Source organism: Lepidothrix coronata, unplaced genomic scaffold (genome assembly GCF_001604755.1).
Source record: "Lepidothrix coronata isolate B3197 unplaced genomic scaffold, Lepidothrix_coronata-1.0 Scaffold198, whole genome shotgun sequence".
Classification (NCBI taxonomy): Eukaryota; Metazoa; Chordata; class Aves; order Passeriformes; family Pipridae; genus Lepidothrix; species Lepidothrix coronata.
In genome coordinates, this window is record NW_016690378.1 from 1,558,427 (window position 1) to 1,582,423 (window position 23,997).

Consider the following 23,997-nt stretch of genomic DNA (forward strand, 5'->3'; position numbering starts at 1 on the left):
AATACATAATACACATTTTTGGACATCTCAACGTTTGGCGTATCAATCCCTTCGTTTGGTAACAGACAGCTCTGGCTTTCACCTAACAGGTTTTATTACAGTTTTATTTCTCAAATGATCACCCCGCCTGGATTTTTCTCCCCCAGGCACCTCTGAGTGTGTGGCCTCAAAACAGACCTAAAAAGCTCATGGAAAGCGGTGGGAAAAGCTCTCTGTCACCTTCCTCAGGCACATTCCAACCGCAGGCAGTTCCCTGCCCGAACTTACACGTGTAAGGCTGTTGTGCCCACATTAATGTGACCCGTCCCAGAGGAAGGGGCTCTGCCCCTCACAGTCAGGCAGCAGAAGCTGCAGACACAGACAATAAAGAGGAAGGTGGTTTTTTTTTCTCCTAAGGACAATCATGATGTGAATTTACTGCTTGTGAAACGCCCTAGTCTGGCAGAGCCAGAGGATAACAGTGTGGGATAAGCAGAGCAGGGATCTCACAGGCACAGGCGGAAAAGGTTTTTCCCCTTCCCTCTCTAACCATGGTACTACTCTTGATAGATTTTTACACCTACTAGTTCATCACAATCTCTCAGCACTTCCCAACCACTCATTTCTATCAGCCTCGACCCCACTGGAGAACTGTCTGCAGTGGAGTGTTTTGGTTTGCAATCTTAAATAATAGAAACGCTGAATAATTATTTCCCCTAAGAACCAGAGAACAGCTCTTTACACCTAATGTGAATGGGCCATCAAAGAAAATGACCAAAACAATCTCTGACAATTGGAATGAGGCCACCAAACACCACCAGGACCTCTGGGATGTTATCCAGAGATTGATCAGAGGTTTTGACAACATGGTAAAGAACAGAGACAATTCCACAGTGAAGCCCTTCTGACTGATGCAGTTGTTCCCAGACTTCCCTTTCTTAGATCTGATCTTCACAGACTGAGATGGTCTGAATTCGTGTGGGTATCCCTGTTGCTCTTAGCTGCAGAAACAAAAGGTAGGGAGGCTGTTTTATCTCTTCAGTCTAATCCCAGAGGTAAAGCATCATTAGAGGACCTTCTTTCAGCTGATCAGAAGCACCTATATTGCCACTGCTGCTGCTTTGAACTTTGTGATAGGCTTGCAAGGACTGCAAAGAGGTAAGGAATCAGATGATCTTCAGGCTCTTACTGCTGAGTTTCATCTGATGTGACATTTAACTCCTATGACTGCTGGAGTCAGCTCCCTGATTGCTTTGTATTTGGAATAGTGTCCAGGAATTATTGTCTAACATCCAGTCCTGTATATGCTGTAGATGAAAACAGGCTTCCAGCTTGTGACTTGCCTCCAAAAAGCTGGATTTCCAGTCCAGGAAAGCATTTTTTAAAGCCAACCATTCCGTGATAGAAGGTTCAAGTAAATGGCACTTCCAAGAAACAGCGGATGAGGAGCAGAATCAAAAATGAAGGCACAAAATCTCCTTCGCAATTCTACAGCAATATTCCTAGATATTACCTGCAGTATCAGAGAGGGAGATCTTCCAGTAGTGGAGTCTTAAAATACCATTAAAAATCAATATCCAAATACCTTTGAACAATGCCTTAGAAACTCTCAGCAGCATTCCCTGTTTCCACTCAGAGTCAGCAGTGAGCAGGCCAGGGAAAGGTCCTTGCTGGGAAGCAATGCTCTAGGGGTCAAGAAAGGACACTGCGATATAACGAGTCCCTTTGGTGGTTGGGAGCCCTTCGTGGTAGTGGGTCAGGCGTCCTGGGTGCATGAGGGTCCATCCTTTCCGTGGAGCTCGGATGGAGCAGTTGTAGCGCAGGAACCGGCAGCCTCCTCCCTGATGGGAACACAAGAGACACGTCAGCTTGGAAGAAGCACCTCAGGGAAAGGGCCTCTGCCTTCTCCTGGCAGCCCTTCTGAAAATGTGAGAAGGTGTTTGGAGAATCCCCTGTGTTCTGATGCATTCAGAATTCTCCTTCCTACCCTAGCCCAGTCAAAAATTGCAATCCTTAGTGTGAAGAAGCCAGATGTGGAAAGGGTTTTCAGCTGCCTGGACTGCTCCAGAGGCTGTGCTGCATTCCTGCCCCACTGGCACTCACCTCATAGTCTATCCCAACTCGGTTCAGGGCAATGTTGATGGTGAAGGTGGAGGCGTCATGGTGGGGCATCAGGGACGGCTGCTCGTCGGGTTTGTAGCGAACCACAAAGGCCAGTTCAAACTGAGTCTGAGGAGAGAAGAACAAAGGGCACTGTTACAGGGCTGTAGTGGTCCTTGGCTGCTGAGCTGCAGAGCAGGGTGTAACACTGAAACTGCATTCCACTGCTAAGGGAGAAAGGCAGCGACCAGGCAGGAGAATGCCACTGGGAAATTGCATATTTCCTAAGGCTCATACTTATGTCACACTCCAGGGTCAGTCCCCCCACACTAGGAAAAAGTATGTGTATTCCTAGAGGATTCTTGCAGTCTTTGCACAAAGCTGCAACTGGAAGAGGTGATCAGAAGCTGGCCAGTGCACATACCTTGGTGTAGTATCCTGGGTACAGTTTCTCTGTGATGGGTGCAATATAGTCCAGAAGAAACTTATACCATTCTCTTTCAAAGCCAATTTGGTTCATGTGTATGTCAATAGTTGGGACGTTCTCATATCCTCCTTGTATTCTGCTGTCCTGAAATAGAATCCCAGAAATACCCATAAGGATGGGAATCCTGGAGTTCAGGAATGAAAAGCACTTGTTTCTGGTAACTACAAATAAATAGGATGTTTATTTTATCACAGTGTGCAGGATGGAAAACTCATTTCAGACAATAATTAAAACCTAAGGGAAATGATATTGCCATTATGAAGTCTGAACACTGTATTTTCAGAAGACACTAAAGAGGACTCAAAAATTAATTCACATTTAAGAACAAAATTAGGGTGTTGTCTCCAGTTTCCTGGTTTAACTGTGGGATCTAATGCCTTCTCATAGGAGGCACAGCTGCCACCGAATATGCACAGATAAAAGCAGGACCCAAAACTCAAAGAGCTCCTGCTTTACTTACCGTGTTGTCACCTGTGGACCACTGGCCATAATGTTCCATTTCTTCCACCAGCTCATCACAGGCAGTGTCAGTGAATATGGGGAACCAGTAAACATCTGGGCAGGGCTGCAGAAAGCAAACAGGTGAGAACAGCAGAAACAAGGACAGGTGCTTGAGGCAAAAGGAGTAAGGCTAAACTGAGTGCAGACTGAGTCACTTCAAGTGGAAAGACACTAAAATATTGAGGATAGAAATTTATCTTCTGATTTATGTGCCCCATTTCCACTTAAGAGAGCTGGAGATGTACTTCTAGGAGAAGGATTTGGCTCTAAAAATACTTTCAAGGTCATGCTCCCTGTGCTGAACTGCTTCTTCCCAAGAATGACAATAGTAATGATACAAACATTGTCCCAATGCTGATCTCCCATTGTGATGGATAAGAGTGATGTTTTCTTACCATTTCTACCAATTTCCCCTTCAGAGCTGCTGTGTAGTTTTCATGGATGTACTTTTCTCTCCAGTCCTGCAGACAGAAGATAAGCAAACCAGTCATTTCTGTGGGGCCTGCTTAAAGAGGCAATGAAAGGACAGGCACTCATACAGTATTCACAGGCTTTGAAGATCCAGATGCTGTGAATCTCATAAACACCCTCTCTTTAAATTCTGTGACTGTGCTCCTCATCCCACCTGAGAGACATCATTATTACAAAGCCTGGACCTCCCGTACTGGTGAAGCAAATCATCAGATATTCCCATTCCACAGTGCTGTGCCTGCTGAGCATGCAGGTTGTCTCACCTCAGGATTGCTGAATATTTGCCAGAGGTCGTTGTGGAGGTGAGTTGTCTGGTAATTCTCCAGGGACAGGATGTGTCCGAACTGGTGCCGGTTTGTCAGGTACATAAAGACTCCCTGTAGGACAGAGGAAGACTGTCAAGGCCTTGCATTTCTGTGAGCCACCATGAAATATAAGCACTGACAGTTCTCCAAGGTGTTAATTTACTCATTCTTCCTGCTGTGGCCCTTCAGTTAAATTTCCACCCTGGATATGAGGAGCTCTGAAAGGCTATAGCCAGAGACAGTAATTCTGTCTCTTGTCAGCCAGGGCTGGAGGCAGAGCAGAATAGCTGCTGTGAGATTAGGTTCTTCCTTTTTACCGTGTCATTTCCATTTAGAACAGACCTGAATAGGCCCAAGAACAAAAATGTTATCCACATTTAGTGGTCCCTGGCTTCGTGTGGTTTCACAGCAGGACAGAAATCCCACACTGTTCCAAAGTCTGCCCAGCACTGACTAGTGCCAGTTCACCCCGTCCCCTGCCCGGCAGAGCTGAATGCCTTGGAACTCCTTAATCTTGCACCCTCCACCTTGGCATGCAGCTCTCCCTGCCAGCCTCTCTCCTGGACTGACCTGATTCCTAACGTTGTGGCAGAAAGCCATGTCAGCATCCAGTTTGCCACTGTGGAAAAGATCTTCCTGGTCAAGCTCCGAGCGCAGCGCCTTGGCTTTAACCATGTAAACACTGCTGATGTAGGGAACGTTCCAAAGCCCCCTGAAACACAGGGAAAGCACAGTGAGACCTGAAATACCACTAAGACAGAAATTGCTGGACTTGACAGGATGGCAGCCAGACTTGCCTGAAAGAGCCAACTCAGAACTGTAGGGAGAAACCATACCGACAGGGATTGTCATTCCAGAAAAAAATTGCTTATATTGCTCAGAGCTTTTAAGCTGCACAAATGCTAGTCCACTGTGAAAGCAATGAATTGCTACTGTGTGCTTTTGCTGGGGACATAATTAATGGCTTGAATCTCTTCCCAGAGAGATCAACATATTTTTTCCAGTGATTTAAAGAAACTGAACTGGCCAAAAGTGCATAAGCTGATTTCCAGCATGTATTGCACATATAATGGCCTATAAAAAAAAAGGCCCCTCAAGAATATGAATGAATCAACAATTCTATTTTGTGAATATTCCATTCAAGGATCACATGGTATTTTATGAAGATTTATCTGAAAGAGATTAAACAGCACTTTACAGGATTGTAGGGGTCACACTAACTATATCCATAGGTGGGAAAACATGACATGAGTAAAATGAGGTGATTTCAGCAGAGTCAGGACTCTCAAATCCTTCCTCTGATCATAAGAAATCTCATTATCTCTGCTCAGGGGAGAACACAGAGCAGACACTTCCTTTCCTACACACACAGACAGTTGTGCTCTCTGGTTCTTTGACAGCAGCCAGTTTGATGATCATGTGCTGCAGCAAGCTTTACATCTGAGGGATTATATCAGGGAAAAGCTCTTTGCATACTCACACCCTCCTCCTTTGAACAATATCCACATAATCTTCTGAGCGGGCATAGTATCCATCAGGGCTCAGAGCTCCCCAGAAGTTGGACCACAGCTTCTCATGCCGGCTCACCAGAGGGGCAATCACCAGCCTGGCAGCATGAAAGGAAAAGGAATTGCAGGACGGGATGTTACCACAAGAAGAAAAGGAAAATATTTACAAACCACAGGACTGTAACAGCTATATTCTTCCTCACTTACAGAGCTGGTGTTTCATTAACTCCGCTGGAATAAAATTCCACATAAGAAAGGGCAAGTACGGTCCCAATCTCCTCTCTAACTGCACCCTGCACCAGGTCTCTTAGAATCTGATTTGTTCTACTGACTATATAAAGACAAAAATGAGGATGATTTACATCCCCTAAAATCCAGGGACTACAACTACAATGTAAAAAAACCCCAACACCTAAGAGGTGTTTGTCTAACATTCCATCTCTGACACAGTTCTCCTGGTGCCTTACACATCTCAGTGATAAAAGAGTTCACAGCATTCCTCGTGTGAGATGACCACTAAGGATTGCTCAGACCAAAGAACTCACTTGTTCTGTTCGATCAGGATCCTCAGAGTCTCTGTGTTCTTCAGAACTACCTCAGCATCCAGGCTAAAGTAATAGTCACAGTCAGGATCATTCCTGCACAAATCCCTACAGCCAGAGAAGAGAAAAGTCACACCAAAATCCTCTTAAAACAGAGCAAGACAAGGGACAGAACACAGGAATTCCTTCACCTTGTAGTCTAAAGGTGTTCTGGGTGTTCAGAAAAGTTCAATTTAATGTAACAACCCAGGGGACCAGCATAGCACAAGCACATCAGATTCACTATCCAACAGCAGACAGACACACAGCCAAAATCACATTTACCAAACTGTTTCCTCAGCACAAACTGGGGAGGTTCCCATTTACAGTTGGCACAAATCCACACCAGAGCTCAAACATCTCCTGGTCACAGACAGGAAGATACTCTTCCACTAGCTCTTAGTTTTACTGCTACACTCCTCCTCTCCAGAGATACAAGTGCATATTGTTTGTGATCTATGGCTGGGCATGTAGATGACATGTGGGAGGTACAGGATTATCCTTCTGCCAGAGCAAAGGACCAGTGAGAACTTAGTCTCTGAAAGTGGAGAAATAAAGCTGGTATCAAAGTTGAATTTTTTTCCCAATATGTAAGGGCATGGGAGTTAATGCTAGAAAAACTGAAAGAAAAGGGGGACTGAAAAAAAAGAAAAGCAATCACTTGACAGGGATGATCCTCAGAAAAAAACCCAAATGTCTTAGTTTGGACAGGGGCTGACTCTGCCAGCCATCACATGTGGCCTCTTCACTTACATGCCCAAGTTACGTGCCTCAGCGTTCTCCACCTCATCATCTGGCCCCATCACCTTGACAGAGAGATATTCTTTGCCATGCTCTTCTACAAAAGAGTCCACCTCCATCAAGTGATGTTCCTCCTGTGCCAAAAATAAGGAAAAATGGGTAAGATGGGCTCATCCCAGGCCACTCAGCCTCCTGTTCTTGAAAATGCCAAACCGGATGGGCAACAGCTCTTCCCACTTCCATATCTTTACAGCTGGACAGAGCTATCTTATTGGTGCCATTGCAGATAACTACTGGGCTTACAGAGGCTGGAATTATAGAATCACAGAATCAGCCAGGTTGGAAGGGACCTCTCAGATCATCAAGTCCAACCCTTGATCCACTACCACCGTGGTTACTAGACCATGGCACTAAGTCTAGCCCAAGGTTGCAAAGGTGCCTAGAGTACAGGGAAGGTGTACATTTTCCCTACATTTGCTAAGACCATCACAGGCCATCTTCACTTACACTGTTGTGAATGAAGAGCTGGATTCGTTGCTTCGGGTAATGGAGGTTACGAAGACGTAAGAAAAACTGGGAGAGGAATGGGGTGGGCTGCTCGATGAAAATTCCAATCAGGATCATTGGCAGTGCCTCATCCTGCATTCAGAGAGGAGAGGAGAGAAGTGGTGACTGGAGTTCCACATCAGATCCCATTTTAAGACTTGTCTTTAAGGCTTTGAACAGACACATCAAGCCTTACCTTAAACCCTGTGAGGCTTCGCAGACCTTCATCACACACAGTGCAGCCAGTCTCAAATGTCCATACTTGAGGAATGTAGTTTCCCAGGTAGTTCAGCTGCAGCTGCAAAAGGCAATTTGCAATATTTTATATTACAGGGCAGGGGAGTTTCTTTGTGTGCAACCCCACTGTAAGATCACATTTCAGCTCCATTTACCTTCTCTGGGAACTAAAGAATCTGAAGCACCACAGCCTGAGGGTCCAATTACAAATGGGTCTTTGAACCAGACCTGGACCTGCCATGGACCTGGACCACTTATTATTTCTCAAATACAAGTGGACACAGGGACAGTCAATAAATGTGAAGACAGTAACCAGATCCATCAAGCCTAAAGGGTCACTTTGCAACAAACAGAGACCAAATCTTTCTCTCTAGAGGTCCACTTACCTTGGTGGGTCCATTTCCATGAATCACCACAGGCAGGGTGTCATATAACAAGTTTCTTGCTCTCACTCGTGAGTTTTCAAACTTCATGACTATCTCATCTGGAAATGACATCGCCAGCACGTTAATGCTTTTATTGATAATTAGCAGCACAACGCCTCATTTCTACTGAGAAACCACGGAAAGATGAAAGCATGGATATGGATAACTGTGCACAGGCAGTTTAAAGGTTACAGACCATAACTAGAAAGAAGAAAAAAGTGTTCAGAGTGATCTTGTGAGGTAACAGGATGGCTGGGAAACTGGACAATGATGCATCTTTGCATTACAAACAGTGACTGCTCCCAGGCCCCCCGTGGCTGCTTCTCACCTCCCCTGGCATTCCAGCAGGGTTCTGAAGCGGAAAGACAGGCAAGCCCTGGGCAGGGCTGTGTGTTTTTACTTGCACTGGAAGTCCCTCCCAGTTTCAATCCCCAAGGCTAATGCAATCCGACATGCCTGGAGATCAAAGTGGCAAGGAGGTGTAAGATGAAAAACCTGACCTGCATTCCCTCAAGTGGAGAAGGAATTGCAGTGAGAACCTAGCTGGTCACAGTGGAATTCCAAACAAATCCCAGAACTCTGGCAGAGGCTTTTACTGAAGCTTATTCTGCAGGGACAGGCATTTCTGAAATACAATCCCTTCAGCCACAAGTTTATTTCTGGTATCAATTTGCAGTTTCATTCCAAGGAGAAATGACCTTCCCTCTCCCATCTCACCTAATGCTCCGTCTAGGTTTTGGAAGATCCGGCTTCTTTGGTCTAGACTGATGTTGATGCTTTCCTTTAAAAGAATGAGATAAATAACCTTAATTAGAACACAGGGGGGCATCCATTCTTTACATGCTGAGCGAAGATATATCCCATTCCTATAATCATTTGCAAGCTCTCCAAGCCCTGAAATCTAAAACACTCACAGATAATCATCATTTTCACTCGAATCTGGGACAATTCACCATTTTCTAAAACAATTTGAATATATTCTATTAGGCAAAAACTGTGCAAAAAAAAGAAGACACTTTAAAGCTGCTGTGGGTATATCAATAAATCTCCAGCATATGAATGAAGTGCACCTGCACACAGCTATATAAACCCCACAGATAACACAGAGGAATGCCAAGACAGCAAAACCATCTGCTGTGGAGAGTTTCTTGCCATCTATCTGTAGGGCAAGTGTTACCCAAGCATTGCTTCAGGTACCAGTGCCAAACTAGAGCACAGTAGGGTGCAAGGCCAGCTTGTGCAATCTTTGTTTTTATCCCCTGCTGCAAGTCACACTCTGACTGGGTCAGACTAAAATGCAGCTGTGACTTAACAGAGTTCCATGTCCCTGCAGGCATCCATTAAGAGCCATTACTGGGAAGGACAGCAGGGTGCTAACATCCACTGTCTGAGTGCCAAGGCAGGGGAATTACTCAGCCCTTGCAGGGCATAGGGCCAGAACTGCAGATGAGAACATTAAAGGAACTGTTCATGTTAAATTATCACAGGCCATACTTGGATTTAGGGAACTAAAAAAGTCCAGCTGCTCTGAATTTTCTACCAGCCCTGCTGGTAAAAAACTGCAACTCTTTCTCTAGTCAGTGTGAAAGCAGCTCCTCAATACAAATGTTTCCTCTTGTTTGCAAATTGCTGTTACAGTTTGAGTTCTTAGTTCCTGTGCATTTGTGGTGTCTCAGGGACACACTGGCCTGTGTAATGCACAACTGGGCAGGGACAGCAGACCCAGAATGACCCATGGGCTGGGTGCTTCAGCCAGTGCACCACATGGTGCTGGAATAGCAGTGCTGCTTCCAGGGTCCATTCCAGGCTTCTGTAGGATGTCATATGGCATTTACCTATAATGTACTTGAGTGCTAGGTTGGATATCTCTAAGTCAGCACTGCAATCAGGGGTTTCACATCCCCTGGGAGGAGGCTGGTATGAGCTTCCAGTCATGGAAATTTCAAGTCATCTCTTTTCCCATTCATATTTTAAGCTCAAAGATAAAAACTGCTAATAACAGAACATGGGGATACTGGCTAGAATGCAAATTTTCAGGCTCTCAAAATCTATATACACCTACTCTTTTTTCTGGATCCAAGAAGATGTTTGTATAGAAGAGCTGGTCACTGTCATCATCCTCTCCTTTCCACTCCTCCACAAGCTTCTTCAGGTTTGGAGCATAACCTATGAAGCCTGTGGGAATAAGAATGAAGAGGCATTTCAACCCAGATGACCAAAAAGTGGAATAACTCCTGCATACCTGTACTCTCACTTCTCTCACATGAATTCTCACTACACCCTGTGTTGCAGCAGAGATACACCAGCTTTTAGTTTGTTCACCACTGCTCCCAAGGGCCAAATAGGAGAAGAAAGCTGAAAGAGGTTCTCAGCTGAAAGCAAGCTCTGTGTCTCACCTCCAGAACCCAGGAAGCGCTTTCCATCTCGCACCTGAGGATACTTGGCTTCCAACTTTCTGTCAGGGTAAATGTAGTTCTCTGCTGAGAAAACCACCTTGCTCTTGGCTTGTCTGAACTTCTTCAGCAGCTCTGTGGGGCCCGAAGCAAAGAGCACGTCATAGCTGGAGAAAGAGGCAGACAAAAAGGGACAAAAAGGAATGGAGACAGAAAAACATGTCAGTGAGAAAAGTTTCTAGAAACAGCTAATTCTTTGGGAATCCCTTTCTTTTAGTTCTGCTTCACAGTATTACATTTTTTTGTGAAGTAACTGTAGCTAATTAAAGCAGAGTCTTATTCATACGCTGGGCATATGAAAAGACACTGAGAGTCCAAACTGTCCTTTTTCCTCTTCACTTTTCTCTGGCAGACCAGTTCTTGGCTCTCAGGATTGTGCTGCAGCCTACCTCACCTTATAAAACAAATAATTCTGGTAAGAAAGGCCTGCCTAGTTCCAGAGGAATTGTCTGCAGTTACAGGCAGCCAAATTCCACCATGGCAGGATCAGGTACAACACTATCAGGCAAGAGTTGGAACCAGCCTATTCTGCTGAGACCTTCCCAAGTGCCACGGATGCAGCTCTAAGTGATTCTCAGGCAACTACAGAGAAATCAAGGGGAAAAAAAACCAGAGGTCTGGACACACTTTTCAAAAGCAATCTACTTCACAGTTCACTTCCTGTCCAAACAGCCTTATGATTCAGACCATGGCAAGTTTTTTCCAACCATTACCTGTCTACAAAAAGGATGATCAGGTCCTCCTTATCCCCAAACTGCTTCAGAGCTGCTTTCAGGAGACGGACCTTCTGCCCACCTCCAGCTGGATTCTGGTCATCTCCACCCTGCCACTCCTCATCCAGCCCCAGCACCTGCACAACGACAGGTACAGGGTCACCTGAACAGGGCAATGCTCACAGGAAAGGACCAGAACCCCCAACCTGACCAGTCCTGATAACTGTGCAAATCACAGCAAAAATAACAGCCCCAGGACAAATGGACTATAGACATATATATATATATAATATATAAATATATATATATACACACACACATACATATATATATCAGCTTTTGACCCACTCTCTGGGCTGGCCAGGCAGAGTAACACGTAGCACAATAACAAAGCACTCTGAGCCACAGGGACAGGAGCACGTTCTGTACCGTGTGTTTTGGCAGAATAATGGAAAAGTGCCATGGGGCTCCCTTGAGCAGAGTTATGGGTCTCATCCCAAGCCAGCACTCAGGATGGAATAACAGACTGCTGCAGAAATGCCCCAGTCACAGTGGTTTTCAGCCAGTTCAGTAGGTGTGTCCTCTCCTGAGCTTTTATTTAATCATTTTATGGCCAGGCCTTATCCATTCCACAGTTCAAAATTCCCTTTGACCAAGCACCTCGACATCACCTGGACTTTGTAGTTGAAGAACTGGGCTGATCTTCTGAAGCGCTGGAACCCCTCAGTCTGCTTGGTGGCAACAGTCAGAACCAGCAGGTTTTCTGCACAGGGGGGAAAGCACAAGAGACACATTCAGCTTGTGCTGTTTCCACAACCAGCTGTTTCACACCTAACTTGATCCTGGGTATAAAACAAGAGATTATGGAAAGATACAATTTCACTGCCTGAGTCAGGAGCTAGAGAAAGAAAATAAAAAGTAGTAAGTGGTTTTTTGCCCTGCTAGTGAAAGCTACAATTCTCTTCTCTCACACAGAGTATGAAGGAAATTAAAGTTGAAGATAAAAAAATAGAACTACTACAGAATGCCCATTTGGAAGGCATCCATTTAGTGCAGTATTGGTTTCCTGTTCCCCACAGAGCTGCTTTTTTGTCACTCAGCATTGACTGAGTGTAGGGAAAACCAAAATTAGTCCTGAATGTTATTATTCCCTCTATATGGCTGCTCCTATTTTCTACTGCGTTCCTGAGGTGTTTTCCAGAGTTTTTCATACATATTCAATGTGAATTTAATTGTGCTATAACTTTCATTTGCATTCTCCTCCCAAACTTGCTTTTTATTTCCAGTCCCTTAAAAATGACAAAGCGAAATCCTGAAGTCCTCTTTCAGAAGTTTGTCCGTGGTACCACTGGAATATGATTTTTATGGGGAAGTTCTGGTTTCCTCATTGCAATGATAAAAATGCTATGCTTCACCCTAGCAGTTTTGCTGAAGTAGGAATTTGTATAGGCTCTGGCAACGGTGCTTAAATGCAAATCCTGGCCATCCGATTTAAACATCAAAAAATACCAGGAAAAACTGAAAGCACATTTTCTTGGCCTCAGCAGGCTCTTTTTGGAACAATGATTTTTTTCAATGGATGTACCAGATGTATCTTCCTAATGTACCCAAACTGATATTCTGTCTGGCCTTAGAGAGGAAGGATCTAGGAGCTGGAGTTATAGATGGACCTGGGAAAGGCAGCAAAAGTGAAAAATAAGTGTAAGACTCCACGTTAAGAAGAAAGAGGATATTCTCCCAATCCTGTACCTGCATCAGAATAAAAAGAGAGGAGATTGAGAACAGTCAATAGGTCAGCTCTAATTGTATTTTGTTAGACATGCTCACAAAAGAAGTGACAAATAAAAGAACAGGAATCCTGCATTGGTGCAGATTTAAAGGCACATTTTCAGACACATGAAGTGCATTCCTAATCCAGCTCCTCCAGCACGCTCCAGTCTCTGTCAGAGGGTGCAAACAAATGAGTAAAATATGTATGTCCTCAGGGAATATGTTAAAGCCATTACAGTTTCTAGCCATGCAGAAAGCCACGGCAGCTTTATGAGAGCTCCAAGCTCATGGCTTCTGAGAAGGTGAGGATCATACTGCCAAGGAAAAGGGGGGAAAACATGGGCTTGCCAGACAGGAATGTCAAGGCAAACCTTAAATTCTAGCACCTGAGGGGAGAAAGCATATGATAATGATAAAAGAAGGAACAGGAACGACAGAACTCTGACTGCTATGCAATTATTTCAGCCCCAAATCTCAGGCTTCTCACATTAAGTAAATCACTAATTCATTTTCAGGCTGCCACCCTGAGAAAGCCACACACTGTTTATGATCTGACTGCCAGAAGTTTGCTGGACATGACTAAAGGCTGCACAGATGCACAGGAAGTGGTGTCCTATTTCCAAGGCAGAAAAGGTCCCCCCGTGCAGTTTGTGAACTCAGAGGAGCACTAAAAGCCAGCGCAGACAATCATCATCCCCAGCAGAATTCCAGGTTACAGATTCCCTTCTCATTCCTGGTCTGTGGGGTAGGACTCCGAGAGACACCAAGCTCAGTCTCTGTTCTGAGAACTCTGTAGTAGTAGCGAGAGCTTTCCATCCCCAGAGACATTCCTTCAGCCCAGCACTGGAAGCTTGTGCCGAGCTATGCTGCCTCCACTCCTTCTCCTTTAACCCTTTTTTATCTTCCCCAAAGATTTTGCTGAACACTGGTGCAGCTGATGGGTACTGCCAGGGACAGAACAGTAAAGCTTTTTACTTTCAGTATCACATGCAGGCTTTTTAAAACATCCTAAATCAGAGTGATACTTCCCAATTTCCCATGTCACAGTCACTTTCCATATGTAGAAATGGCAGCCTGTTGAGCTAAGCTGGGCCTCCTGGGCCCAAAGGCTCCCTGGGCCATGCTGACAACTAAAAATCATATAAATACATTTAATAATGGGATGGATGCAACATACAAACACAGGGTGGTTTAGGAACCAGGGGAGTTGCACTCTACTGCCAGCTCTGCTATGCAACAAGGAGCCAATCCAGCTCTCCCTCTGTTTTTCCATGTGTGGAACAATAATAGAAGATATTTACCACTTTTGTGAGGGTTTTAGAGCTCTGTAGATGAAAAGTATCCTGTAGGGACAAAGCACTAGAACAGGAACTCTGATGCCAATGTCACAGTGAAAAGGTTGTGTAAAACTTCTCAGCTTTTATGAAGATTAAAAATCAGTGACAAGTTCAGTAACAAAACAATAAATTTAAAGTTATTTACTTCAGCCCTGAGTCGACAGGGAAAGCACAGCTGCAGCTGCATTTTAGGACAAGGAATGAATTTATTCCTAGGCTGTGCTTTGGGAAATCTTACTGTGCCACTTCCTGTTAAGATGGTGTCCAAAAAAACACCATTAATATGGAGATCAAATAGAAAAAAATCAGTGCACAATTTAGTAGTGGATAATATAATCTCTGCATTAAATTTACTTTACAGAAGTATTTTTTAAAGATTCAATTAACTATAAATAACTATGCTTAGATCTTTAGATCTTACAAAGATCTAAAAGAACATCCAAGAGAGCAGACAGATATCATTACTCTCACGTTACTCTGGGGAAGCTGAGGCACGACAAAGGTGAGGCATTTTTTTCTTTGAGTCACACCAGAAGTGATGAGTTCAGAAAGCAGTTAATTCTAAATCCCTCTTCCTAACCAACATGCCTCATTCTCTTTCCCAGCCCCCAGTTTTTGCTCTAGTGCACTCTAAAACCTTACCCAAACCATGGAAGATTTGGGATGTGCAAGGAAGGCAGGATAGCACAGAGAGATTCTTTGTTTCAGTGATGGCACTATAGCTAAAGAACTCCCAACACTCCCATGGATACATGTAACTGTATTAAGTAATAGATATATAGTAAAGGTAATTATACCAGAATCACACTGTGAAGGGAAATATTCTAGGTAACAAGATTAAATCTCCTCCTAATTGCCACGTCTCTAATGAAGACAGAGATAATTATCCCAACTTCTTGGCAGAGTGACAGTGCGTGAAGCCCTTTGTCAGTGCTGCTGACACTGTAGCTGCCCTAATCCTCTGCCCTTCTACCAACTACTCCAGAGTTTCTACCAACTGATGTTATTTTAGGAGCATCCCGGATCTTGAGTCACAGCGTGGACAGTCAGGGATCTAAAGCTCTCCCTTTACCTTGCTCTTGAACCGTCTAAGTCCAAAAGCAGGGAGAGCTGACCCAGGTGGGATGCAACCCACGGGACCGAGAGTCCTTCGCCGGGCTGAACCGGCGTGCAAGGCTGTGTCCCACAGCCTGAGCTGCCTCGGGACCCGGCGGGAGGCTCGAGGTGCCGCCCAGGGGCTCAGCCTGGGCTGCGACAGCGGGACAGGGGCGGCACCGCGGGGCTGTGCCCGTCCCTCAGCCCTGCCGCCCGTCCCCCCGTGCCCCCGGAGCCCCCCTTACCTTCCTGCGGCGAGGCACGGCCGCCCCCCGCCCCGAGCAGCGCCAGCACCGCCCAGGGCAGCAGCACCGCCGGGACAACCATGGAAGCGACTTTCCCGCCCGGACCCCGCGCCGGGAGCCCCCCTAAGGAGCGCGGGCGATGCCTGCGGGACGGAGCGGGCGGCTCTGGGAGGCTCCGGGGCTGCCGGAGCTGTGCCACGCACCAGACCCGCCCGGCGGGGACGGGCGGAGGAAGCGGGAGGAGGCGGCTCCTCCTCCCGGGCCGCCCCGGCCCCCGCGAGAGGCGGGCGGGCGGCTGGGGCCGGGCTGGGAGCGGGGGAGGGAGCGCCGGGGCCGGGCGGGAAGAGAGGGAGCACCGGGACGGGCTTGACCCCGCAGCTCCGGGGCTTTACCCGCGAGGCGTGCGGGGTACCCCGGCCGTGGGACGCCGGGGAAGAAACAGGCACCGAGCAAACGCGTAGGAGGAGAGGGGTCACTCTCTGGGCAGCTGCAGCTGGGCTGACATGGGCATTTATGTGGGAAAAGCAAACCAGGAGTGGATTGTAACGTTATGCACAGCTCTGGAAACTGGAAGCCTTATTAAATATCATCTTCGCACCTGTTGCCTCCCATATTTCCTTGGTGAACACAGGACCTGCAGGGGTTTTGTTCCCTACACTGACTGGTTTTCTCTGGCCGTGTACAGGTCTTTAAGTCTTACATTTGTCTCTGTGGCCTTGTGCTGGGTTTTCTTGCTCTAGCCCTGATGACTTATCTAGGCATCTTTTTCTAGTTCATTCTGCCAATATTTGAGAACGGGCAAATAATCCCATCTTAAAAAATTACACTTTTTTTAACATTTGCTTTAGGGTCACTTTTACACTTCAGTGAGTGTAAGGTTTAGATGTAGGGAAACCCTTTAGAGCCTGAGGATCTACCACTGACACAGACCTTATATGAGGCCTGTCAGCAAACCAGCTCTTTAAATTAACAGAAATCACAGATATCACAGGATTTGGATTTTCAAAACAAACCCAAGAAGGTATGTTCTTAGAGGAGAAAAAATAAAGCACACTAGAAAGGCCAGACTGTAGCTAATGAATATTCTCTGTGCTTCATAACAGCATCACCCCGAAGAACTCCCATTACAATTTGTTCACTGGGAATATTCTTGGGTGTGTTCAAAGCACTTTTCCTTCCATTCCCTTTCCCTGAAGTAGTAATTCCCTCATAGTTACCAGGAAAACAGAACAGGCCTCGTGCTCAAGTGATGTACTACAGGTAACAACCCAACGAAATATTAGTTCTCTCTAAAATAGTGATTTCAGGACACTTCCTTTTGCAAAGCTGCCAGTTTCTCTAAATAATTTTTTTTTAAATTTAAAAAAAAAAGAAGGAAAGAAAAGAAAAAAAACCCAGATTTTCACTTTAGATTCCATTTTCAATTTAGATTTCTTCAGTACTTTGCAGGCCCTGATAAATCTGTAGCAGCTTCAACACTTTAAGCCAGGAGCCACAGCAAAGATGCTCAGCACTTTCCCTTCAGACCTCAGACTGAGAGCTGGGACTCAACACGGGTTTTTAAAATTGCAAGTTTCTCATTTTGAAGAAGTTAAATCTCTCCAGTCTGAAACCAAAGCGGTTTTGCACACTGGAAATCATGAATGCCTCATTGTTTGTGCTGCTGTACCCAGCCCGACGCTGTGTGACAGCTCTGTTTGTATTCTGCAACTCTGCCAGCCCAGCGAGCGCATTTCATTTCCCCCCTCTGTGTTTGCACTGCTCTGTGCTCTCTGGCTGCAGTCGGTGCCTGTCTTTTTAAACAGAGCCAGCTGCCAGTGCAGATGTTCCATGAGTACGTGCAACACGTGCTCCAGGCGGAGCAGCAACTTCCTAAAAACTGGAAGGCTCGGAGCTCCGTTTTTTGTGCAGCCTCAAAACATACCGCGGCTTCTGAGGCAGCACCAGCCCCACCGAAACCTGCAGGGGATGGAGTCTCACCCACCCTTTTGGGGTTCGAGAGCTCCTTCCAAAATCAAACAGGATTTTGCAGGAATATTCATTTGCATTCATTCAAATATTCATTTGCAGGAATAAATGAAGAATGTGTCTCGTCCGTTACCTTCACTGAGCTGGCTCAACCTGGTCGAGAATTTCATAGTTTTAAGTCACAGTGTTTGTCTGACTTGCTCGAAACTGTGTGTCTTCTTGTGTCGCTGGAGCGCTGTGCAGAATACCAAGCTGTCCTGTGCACATCTCAGTCGCGTCACTAAGTTTGTTCCTCTATTTACTACAGGGTGTGATAGAACATGACTCGCTTTCCCGCACGGTCTCTGCCGTGGTAACGGCAGTGAATGACACTGGAATTACGGAAATCCCCTCCAGGCCTTTTCCATCGGTGCAGTGACCCGGGCGGAGACACAGAACACAGAACATCAGCCCTGGGCTGGAGCTGCCCGAGGACACCCGCGGACATCGCACCGGGAGCGGGGCAGGGGAGGAAATCCGGGACCGGGGGATACCCGGAGCGGGGAAGGGTTCCCGGTGCCGGGGCTCCAGGAGCCGGCGGGGTTGGAAGACAGGGAGTGCACCCCGGTGCTGAGGGGGCTGGAGATAGGGCGGGTCAGAGCCAGAGAGTCCCGGTCCCGGGGGGCTCCCGGAGCCGCGTGGGTCGGAACCCGGGGGGGTCCCGGAACTGAGTGAGTCGGAGCCGGCGGGTCGGCAGCCGGCGGGGTCGGGAGCTGACAGAGGTCCCGGTGCCGGGAGGGCTCAGGGCCGGGGGGTCCCGGTGCCGGGGGGTCCCGGTGGGGCCGGGCCGGGTCTCTCTCCCCTCCCCGCCCGCCCCGAGGGGGCGGCGCGCGCGGCCGTCGCAAAGCGCCGCAAAAGCGCCGCCAAGCGCGGCGGCGATGGCGGCCTAGGGCCGGAGCGGCGGGGCCGGCGCTCCCCGCCGGGGCTCCCCATGTGGCTGCAGCAGCGCCTCAAGGGGCTGCCGGGGCTGCTGTCCAGCAGCTGGGCGCGGCGTCTGCTGCTGCTGGTGGTGGTGCTGCTGGTCGCCTACTGGTACCTGCTGGCGGGGCGGGCGCGGGGCGCGGGGCGCGGGGCCGAGCCGAGCGGGGCGGCCGCGCTGTGCCTGCAGGCGGCCGCGGGCGCCTGGCGGGCGCAGACCCAGCGCGGGGATGCGCTGCCGCTGCCCGAGGACGCGGCGGGGGGCGAGGGCACCGCGGGGCCTGCGCTGGCGGGCAACGGGTGGGTGCTGCTGGATGTGACCGCGGGGCGGCTCTGGGTGAGGCCGGCGGGGGCCCCGGCGGGCCCCGCGCTCGCCACCGAGTACCCTGCGCTGGTGCGGCTGCGGGCGCTGGGCGGGCGCGGCGAGGCGCGGGCGGCGCTGGCGGCGCTGCGGGACGGGGCGGTGCGGGCGGTGCGGTGCGTTCACACCGGGCCCGGCGCGGGGCCCGGGGACTGCGTGACGGTGCGGGAGGACGTGGTGGCCCACCGGGGCCGCCCGCACCTCTACCTGCAGCGCCTCCGCATCGCCAACCCCACGGACAGAGTGGTCGCCTTTGAGGCCTCCTCGCCCCCGGCGCCCGGCGGGCGGTTCTCCAGCAGCCTGGAGAAGGCGGGGGAGCGGCAGTTCGTGCTCTCCTCGGGCCGCCTGGCGCTGCCCGGCGGCAACAAGGCGGTGCTGGTGGTGGTGGCGGCCCAGAAGCTCGTGAGCCGCCTGCAGGTCGCGCCCAAGTCGCACTTCGACGAGACGGTGCTGTCCGTGGTGCACACCTCGGAGCCCACCGAGCCCGCCCGGCTGGAGGAGACCTTCGGCAGGCTGAGGGAGGCGGCCAGGAAAGAGATGCTGGAGGTGATGCAGATGGGGGTGGAAGATCTTTTCCAGGAGCACCAGCAGACCTGGTCTGACCTGTTCATTTCAGGTAAGGAAGGTGATGCTCAGCTTCCACAGAGAGTAGCTGAAAGTTCAATGACCTGGTTGCTGTAAGGGCTCCAGGGGCTCCACTCTTCCTCAGGGTTTGTGGGATAATGAAACAGTTTGGAATCCAGCATGCTTTACGATGTGGAGGACACCTGACTGCACAAAGGAAGTGATGGAAGAACATTTCTGATCGTAACTCTGGGTGTGCTGCCTTCCATGGCTTCAGGAACTTCACTGATTTGTCAGTTGGAAAATAGACTTGACCTTTAGTGACAGTAAAAAGACAGATTTCTGCATGGAAGTTAAGGACTGTCCTTAACAGGACAAGGATGGTTTTTCCTAAGATTTCAAGGATGGTTTTGTAAGATTTTAATGGCCTTGTTGCCCAAGTAATGCAGAACTTGCTATTTTATAGCCAGTAGAAAGAGATGTTCCTTTGACAGATCATTCTTGCAGAGCCATGGTGACATCTGTGTGTAAGAGTAGCTTTGTCTGTATGAGAGCGTGGCTTTCAAACTCCAAGAAGCAGAGAGAGTGATTTGTCTTCTTAGACAAATACAAGGAAACATTTCACTGCAGTGTTTTATGGACAAAGGTTTATTAGATGTCATAAAGAACACCTGGGCAACGTGCACATTTGATCTTCTTTTCCTCCTGGTTAATGCCTTGTTCTTCTTTTGTTCCAGGGATTGAAATGAGGAAGATCACGGATGCTCACACCCCATCCAGTGAGACTGTCAACATGACCCTGTACTACGTGCTGTCCACCATGCCAGCCCCCCTGCTGGACCCCCTGATCAGTGCTGAGGACAGGGAGAGGATGGAGGGCAGCCTGAACTATGCTGACCACTGCTTCAGCGGCCACGCCACCATGCACGCCCAGAACCTGTGGCCAGCCAGGCTCACCAGTGTCCCCCAGATCCTGCAGCTCTCAGACCTGTGGAAGCTGACCCTCCAGAAACGGGGCTGCAAGGGCCTGGTGGCAGCTGGAGTGCACGGGCTCATGCAGGGGATGGTGCTGAGCTTTGGGGGGCTGCAGTTCACGGAGAACCATCTCCAGTTCCAGGCCGACCCTGATGTGCTTCACAACAGCTACTCCTTACGTGGGATCCATTACAACAAGGACTTGATCAACCTGGCTGTGCTGCTGGATGCCGAAGGGAAGCCCTTCCTGCACGTGTCAGTGAAGTTGCAGGAGAAGCCAGTGAGGCTGTATGCCTGTGAGGCAGGCTGCATGAACGAGCCCGTGGAGCTCACCTCGGAGGCGCGGGGTCACACCTTCCCCGTCATGGTCACCCAGCCCATCACACCCCTGCTGTATATATCCACAGACCTGGTCCACCTGCAGGACCTGAGACACACACTCCACCTAAAAGCTATCCTGGCTCATGAGGAGCACATGGCCAAGCAATACCCGGGCTTGCCCTTCCTGTTCTGGTTCAGTGTGGCCTCCTTAATCACTTTGTTTCACTTGTTTCTGTTCAAACTCATCTACAACGAATATTGTGGGCCTGGAGCCAAGCCACTCTTCAGGAGTAAGGTATAAGGCTGCTGCTTTTGGCTGCTGTCCACTGAGTGTTGTCAGCCTGGTGTTCTGTCAGCTGTGCCTGGGCAGGGTCTGTCTTGGACTGTGAGGATTTTCAGTCTCTCTTGCAACAAGCAACCTGTGACCTCTTCTTGCAAGGGGAGGGAATAGGGCAGGGATTGGAGCAGCAGGGCTCATAAATATTAGCAGAGATGAACTCATCATCTGTCCTTAGACATTTGTAAGGCTGCAGGTGGAGGCAGACTCAGCTTTCTGTCCTTTTTCCACACATCATTGCTTGTTTCTAAGCCAGGAATGTCAGGAGATGATGTTTCTTGTTCTGCGATACCAGAAAGCTTGTGAGAGCTGCTGGGCTTGTCTGAACTGCTGTGTGGAGATGTCACACCTGGTCTGAATGGGTGACATGTCACACTGCAACACCCAAATGCAGGCTGGTGTTCTGACTTTTGGGACTCCTGGTCCATGTTCATGGATTTACAGACACTGTGCAGTCCTCCATCAAACCACATTTACCACCACGGTTTGGGGCAGGTGCTGAGTTGGTGTTTCTTCCATTCAGACAAAATTAAGGAAAGTACTGAGTGCTTTTTACTGTGAGTTGGAGGCTCTGGCTTCAAGCTCTACTGCATCTCATTTGGGTGTAAAGATTTTGAAATTCTTGGTTAGAGTTGCCTTAGAAAACTTAGTTGCTAGTAAAAACTAGAGAATAGAAGGTGAGTTCTGCTCTTAGTACTGGGACTTTCTGGCTGTGTGTTGATACAGAGTAGAAATACAAGACCAGACTGGATTTGCTGTGTGAGCTCCCTTGTGCTGTTCAGAGGCTTCCCCTCCTGAGAGCTGAACAGTTAAATGTAGCTTGTGTTTAAAAAAAAAAAAAGGAAATAAAAAGGAGATAGTTAAGTGGAGCTGTCAGAGGAGAAGTTCTAGCTTTAGATTGCCCTGTTATTCCGAATGGTAAAAACAGATTCAATTTTTGATAGCTAAGGCTGGACAGAAGGTGCTGGACTAAACTCAACCGTTGGTATCTAAGGGGTGTTTAAGGAGAGCTGGAAATTTCCCTGTCAGCTCCCTGGCTTTGTCGTGGTGAGCACTGGGGATCAAATCTGATCCCAAGCAGGTCTGAATACCTGTCATCCAATGAAGGAATGAGTGGGAGGTGCTTGTGGCTGGACAGACTAACCTAGGAAGAGGTAGGATAGATGTGTGTCAGACAGCTGCTGTTACAAGCCTCTGATCATGATCCAAACCCTAGTGCAAAAGGAGGAAGGCGTTGGGAGGTGGTGCCAGTTGTTGTGTACACAGCTGACATGTGTCCTGGAACGTGTCCTTGGAATTATGTAATTATGTCCTTCTCTCACTGTTGTCTCTCTGATTGCCTTTGTCATCTCCAAGACTTGCCTTCTGCCTGTTCCCAAGTGACCTGTTGACCGTTGCTGCAGGTGACTGTCCCTGACTCTGCTCACTGAACTGCCCAGAAGCGTCACAGCCACGGCCCAGGGCTGAGCCAACACCCCGGCCTGGACACTGCAGAGCCCTGAGCGACAGCAAACTCTGCTGCCTCCTCTTGGGTGGACCTGCTGAACAGGAAGGTGATGCAGAACTTGATTCCAGAACCAGGGCAGAAGTGGGAGCCAGCTGAAGCTCAGAACCTCTGTAGCAGCGAGATGGATGGTGTTGGAATAACCCCCTGTTCCATGAGCTGAATGGGAACATCCCTGTGTCCAAGTGAACTTAGTCCTGCTTTCAGCCTCTGTTTGCACAAGACATCTGACAATTTTGCAGCTGAGAACAAGGACCTTTTGAAAGCAACAATCTTTTTGTGCCTTGCTATGACAGGAATCTGAGACTTGGAAGGTGTGGTGATTGAAGAGTTTATGCCAGAAGTTCATGTAACAGATGTTTCCTTTTCCTTGTAAGCTGTTCAGTTCCCTAAGAGTAATCCATTTGGTGAACATACTTGAAGATATACTAAGTTCTTTGATATTTTGATTTGAGTTTTGTTGGGTTTTTTTTTAATTCTACAGGAGAATAAAGAATGATGATTCCCTTCAGAGAGTTAACTAGAAAACCTTAGTGTAACTTCCTTTCTGATATACATTTTTTAATTTATTGCTTGGGGGGTGGGGGAGGATGTTGATAATTTTGCCTCCACTTCAGTAACAGTCAATTGATCTGTAGATATCTAAGTGCTGGTAACAGGTTTTTCAGCCTTTATGACTGTAGAGTGCAAAATCAATTTGCTGAAATTGTTTTCTGGATTTACACTTGGAAATGCTGATCTGCAGGTTTCCTACTCTAAGCCTACTGAGACTTTATGCATTGATTTGTTTTGGCTATGGGGAGGGGAAGACATCCCACTTTCTAGTGATTTAAAGGTTGTTTGGTTTTAAAATACCAAAGCTGTTGTTTCTAAATAAATATCTTTCAGTCTAATCTGATTGGTGAAGCGTGGTTGAGTTTTGTGTTGGTTTTGTCTCTGTTCTTTCATGACCTTGCTCCCCACCCAGTTAAAACAAGCAGAGCCTTATGTCACATCTATGGCCAGTATTGACTGCAAAAGTGCTTGGATTATGAGACAATACAGTGTGGAAAGTAATACAGAAATGGATCTAAGCTGGAAACAGGAATTTGGAAGGCACAACTAGAGACAGAACCACACAGGGTCATGCTCATCTCCATTTCCCTGCTCTGTATAACTTTGTTCTCCCCTGAGGAACACAGGCCAAGCTTCAGTTTTAAGAACACAGAAACAGTCCCAGGGAACAATCAAGCAGCAGATTTAATGGCCATCCAGCAAGTAATGACATTGGCACAGTTGGTGCTCCCAGGGGAAAGCTGGGGCAGGATTTAAGTTTGAATTTTTAGGGGGGTTACTCTCTAGTTTCAGATGAAAAACCTCCCTCAGAAAAGCAGACTTCAGTGTATGCAGCTCATCTGCAGACACTTCCACTTACTAATTGGTGCAGCAGAGTTACTGCCCTGCAAGGGAATAAAAACAGGGAGGCAACAGAGTCCGTGATAAATTGTACACATGTACATTGTGCATGGAAGGAGAT

The 23,997-nt window shown here is 47.9% G+C and overlaps 2 protein-coding genes across 3 annotated transcripts; one reads left to right on the top strand and one right to left on the bottom strand.

Annotated features, from left to right (window-relative positions):
* Positions 1-390: 390 nt before the first annotated feature.
* Positions 391-18,280, bottom strand: PLOD1 (procollagen-lysine,2-oxoglutarate 5-dioxygenase 1). 2 transcript variants are annotated; one of them, XM_017831993.1, is made up of 19 exons: positions 17,596-18,280; positions 11,719-11,810; positions 11,048-11,184; positions 10,278-10,441; positions 9,944-10,056; positions 8,599-8,662; positions 7,843-7,940; positions 7,416-7,517; positions 7,181-7,312; positions 6,686-6,807; positions 5,897-6,001; positions 5,324-5,449; positions 4,414-4,555; positions 3,802-3,915; positions 3,463-3,528; positions 3,027-3,131; positions 2,504-2,650; positions 2,083-2,208; positions 391-1,820 (listed from the first exon to the last, which is right to left on the bottom strand). In XM_017831993.1, the coding sequence occupies exons 1-19, from the start codon at positions 17,630-17,632 to the stop codon at positions 1,665-1,667; spliced, it is 2,148 nt and encodes a 715-aa protein (XP_017687482.1). In that variant the 5' UTR covers positions 17,633-18,280; the 3' UTR covers positions 391-1,664. The 2 variants fall into 2 exon arrangements, with proteins under 2 accessions (XP_017687482.1, XP_017687481.1); XM_017831992.1 differs by lacking the exon at positions 17,596-18,280 and adding an exon at positions 15,495-15,591.
* Positions 18,281-18,432: 152 nt separating this feature from the next.
* On the top strand, positions 18,433-23,379 carry KIAA2013 (KIAA2013 ortholog). The gene is made up of 3 exons (XM_017831965.1): positions 18,433-19,396; positions 20,082-20,935; positions 22,381-23,379. The coding sequence occupies exons 1-3, from the start codon at positions 18,433-18,435 to the stop codon at positions 22,405-22,407; spliced, it is 1,845 nt and encodes a 614-aa protein (XP_017687454.1). The 3' UTR covers positions 22,408-23,379.
* Positions 23,380-23,997: the final 618 nt, after the last annotated feature.

Excerpts from the sequence above, each read along its gene's own strand:
- PLOD1 (XM_017831992.1), bottom strand. The coding sequence starts at position 15,576 with ATGGTTGTCCCGGCGGTGCTGCTGCCCTGGGCGGTGCTGGCGCTGCTC. Across the intron at positions 10,442-11,047 it reads ATCATCCTTTTTGTAGACAG|CTATGACGTGCTCTTTGCTT; the intron begins GTAATGGTTGGA and ends CTCTTTCTCCAG. Across the intron at positions 7,518-7,842 it reads ATGGAAATGGACCCACCAAG|CTGCAGCTGAACTACCTGGG; the intron begins GTAAGTGGACCT and ends TGCCTTTTGCAG.
- KIAA2013 (XM_017831965.1), top strand. The coding sequence starts at position 18,433 with ATGTGGCTGCAGCAGCGCCTCAAGGGGCTGCCGGGGCTGCTGTCCAGC. Across the intron at positions 19,397-20,081 it reads GTCTGACCTGTTCATTTCAG|GGATTGAAATGAGGAAGATC; the intron begins GTAAGGAAGGTG and ends CTTTTGTTCCAG. Across the intron at positions 20,936-22,380 it reads AGCCACTCTTCAGGAGTAAG|GTGACTGTCCCTGACTCTGC; the intron begins GTATAAGGCTGC and ends CCGTTGCTGCAG.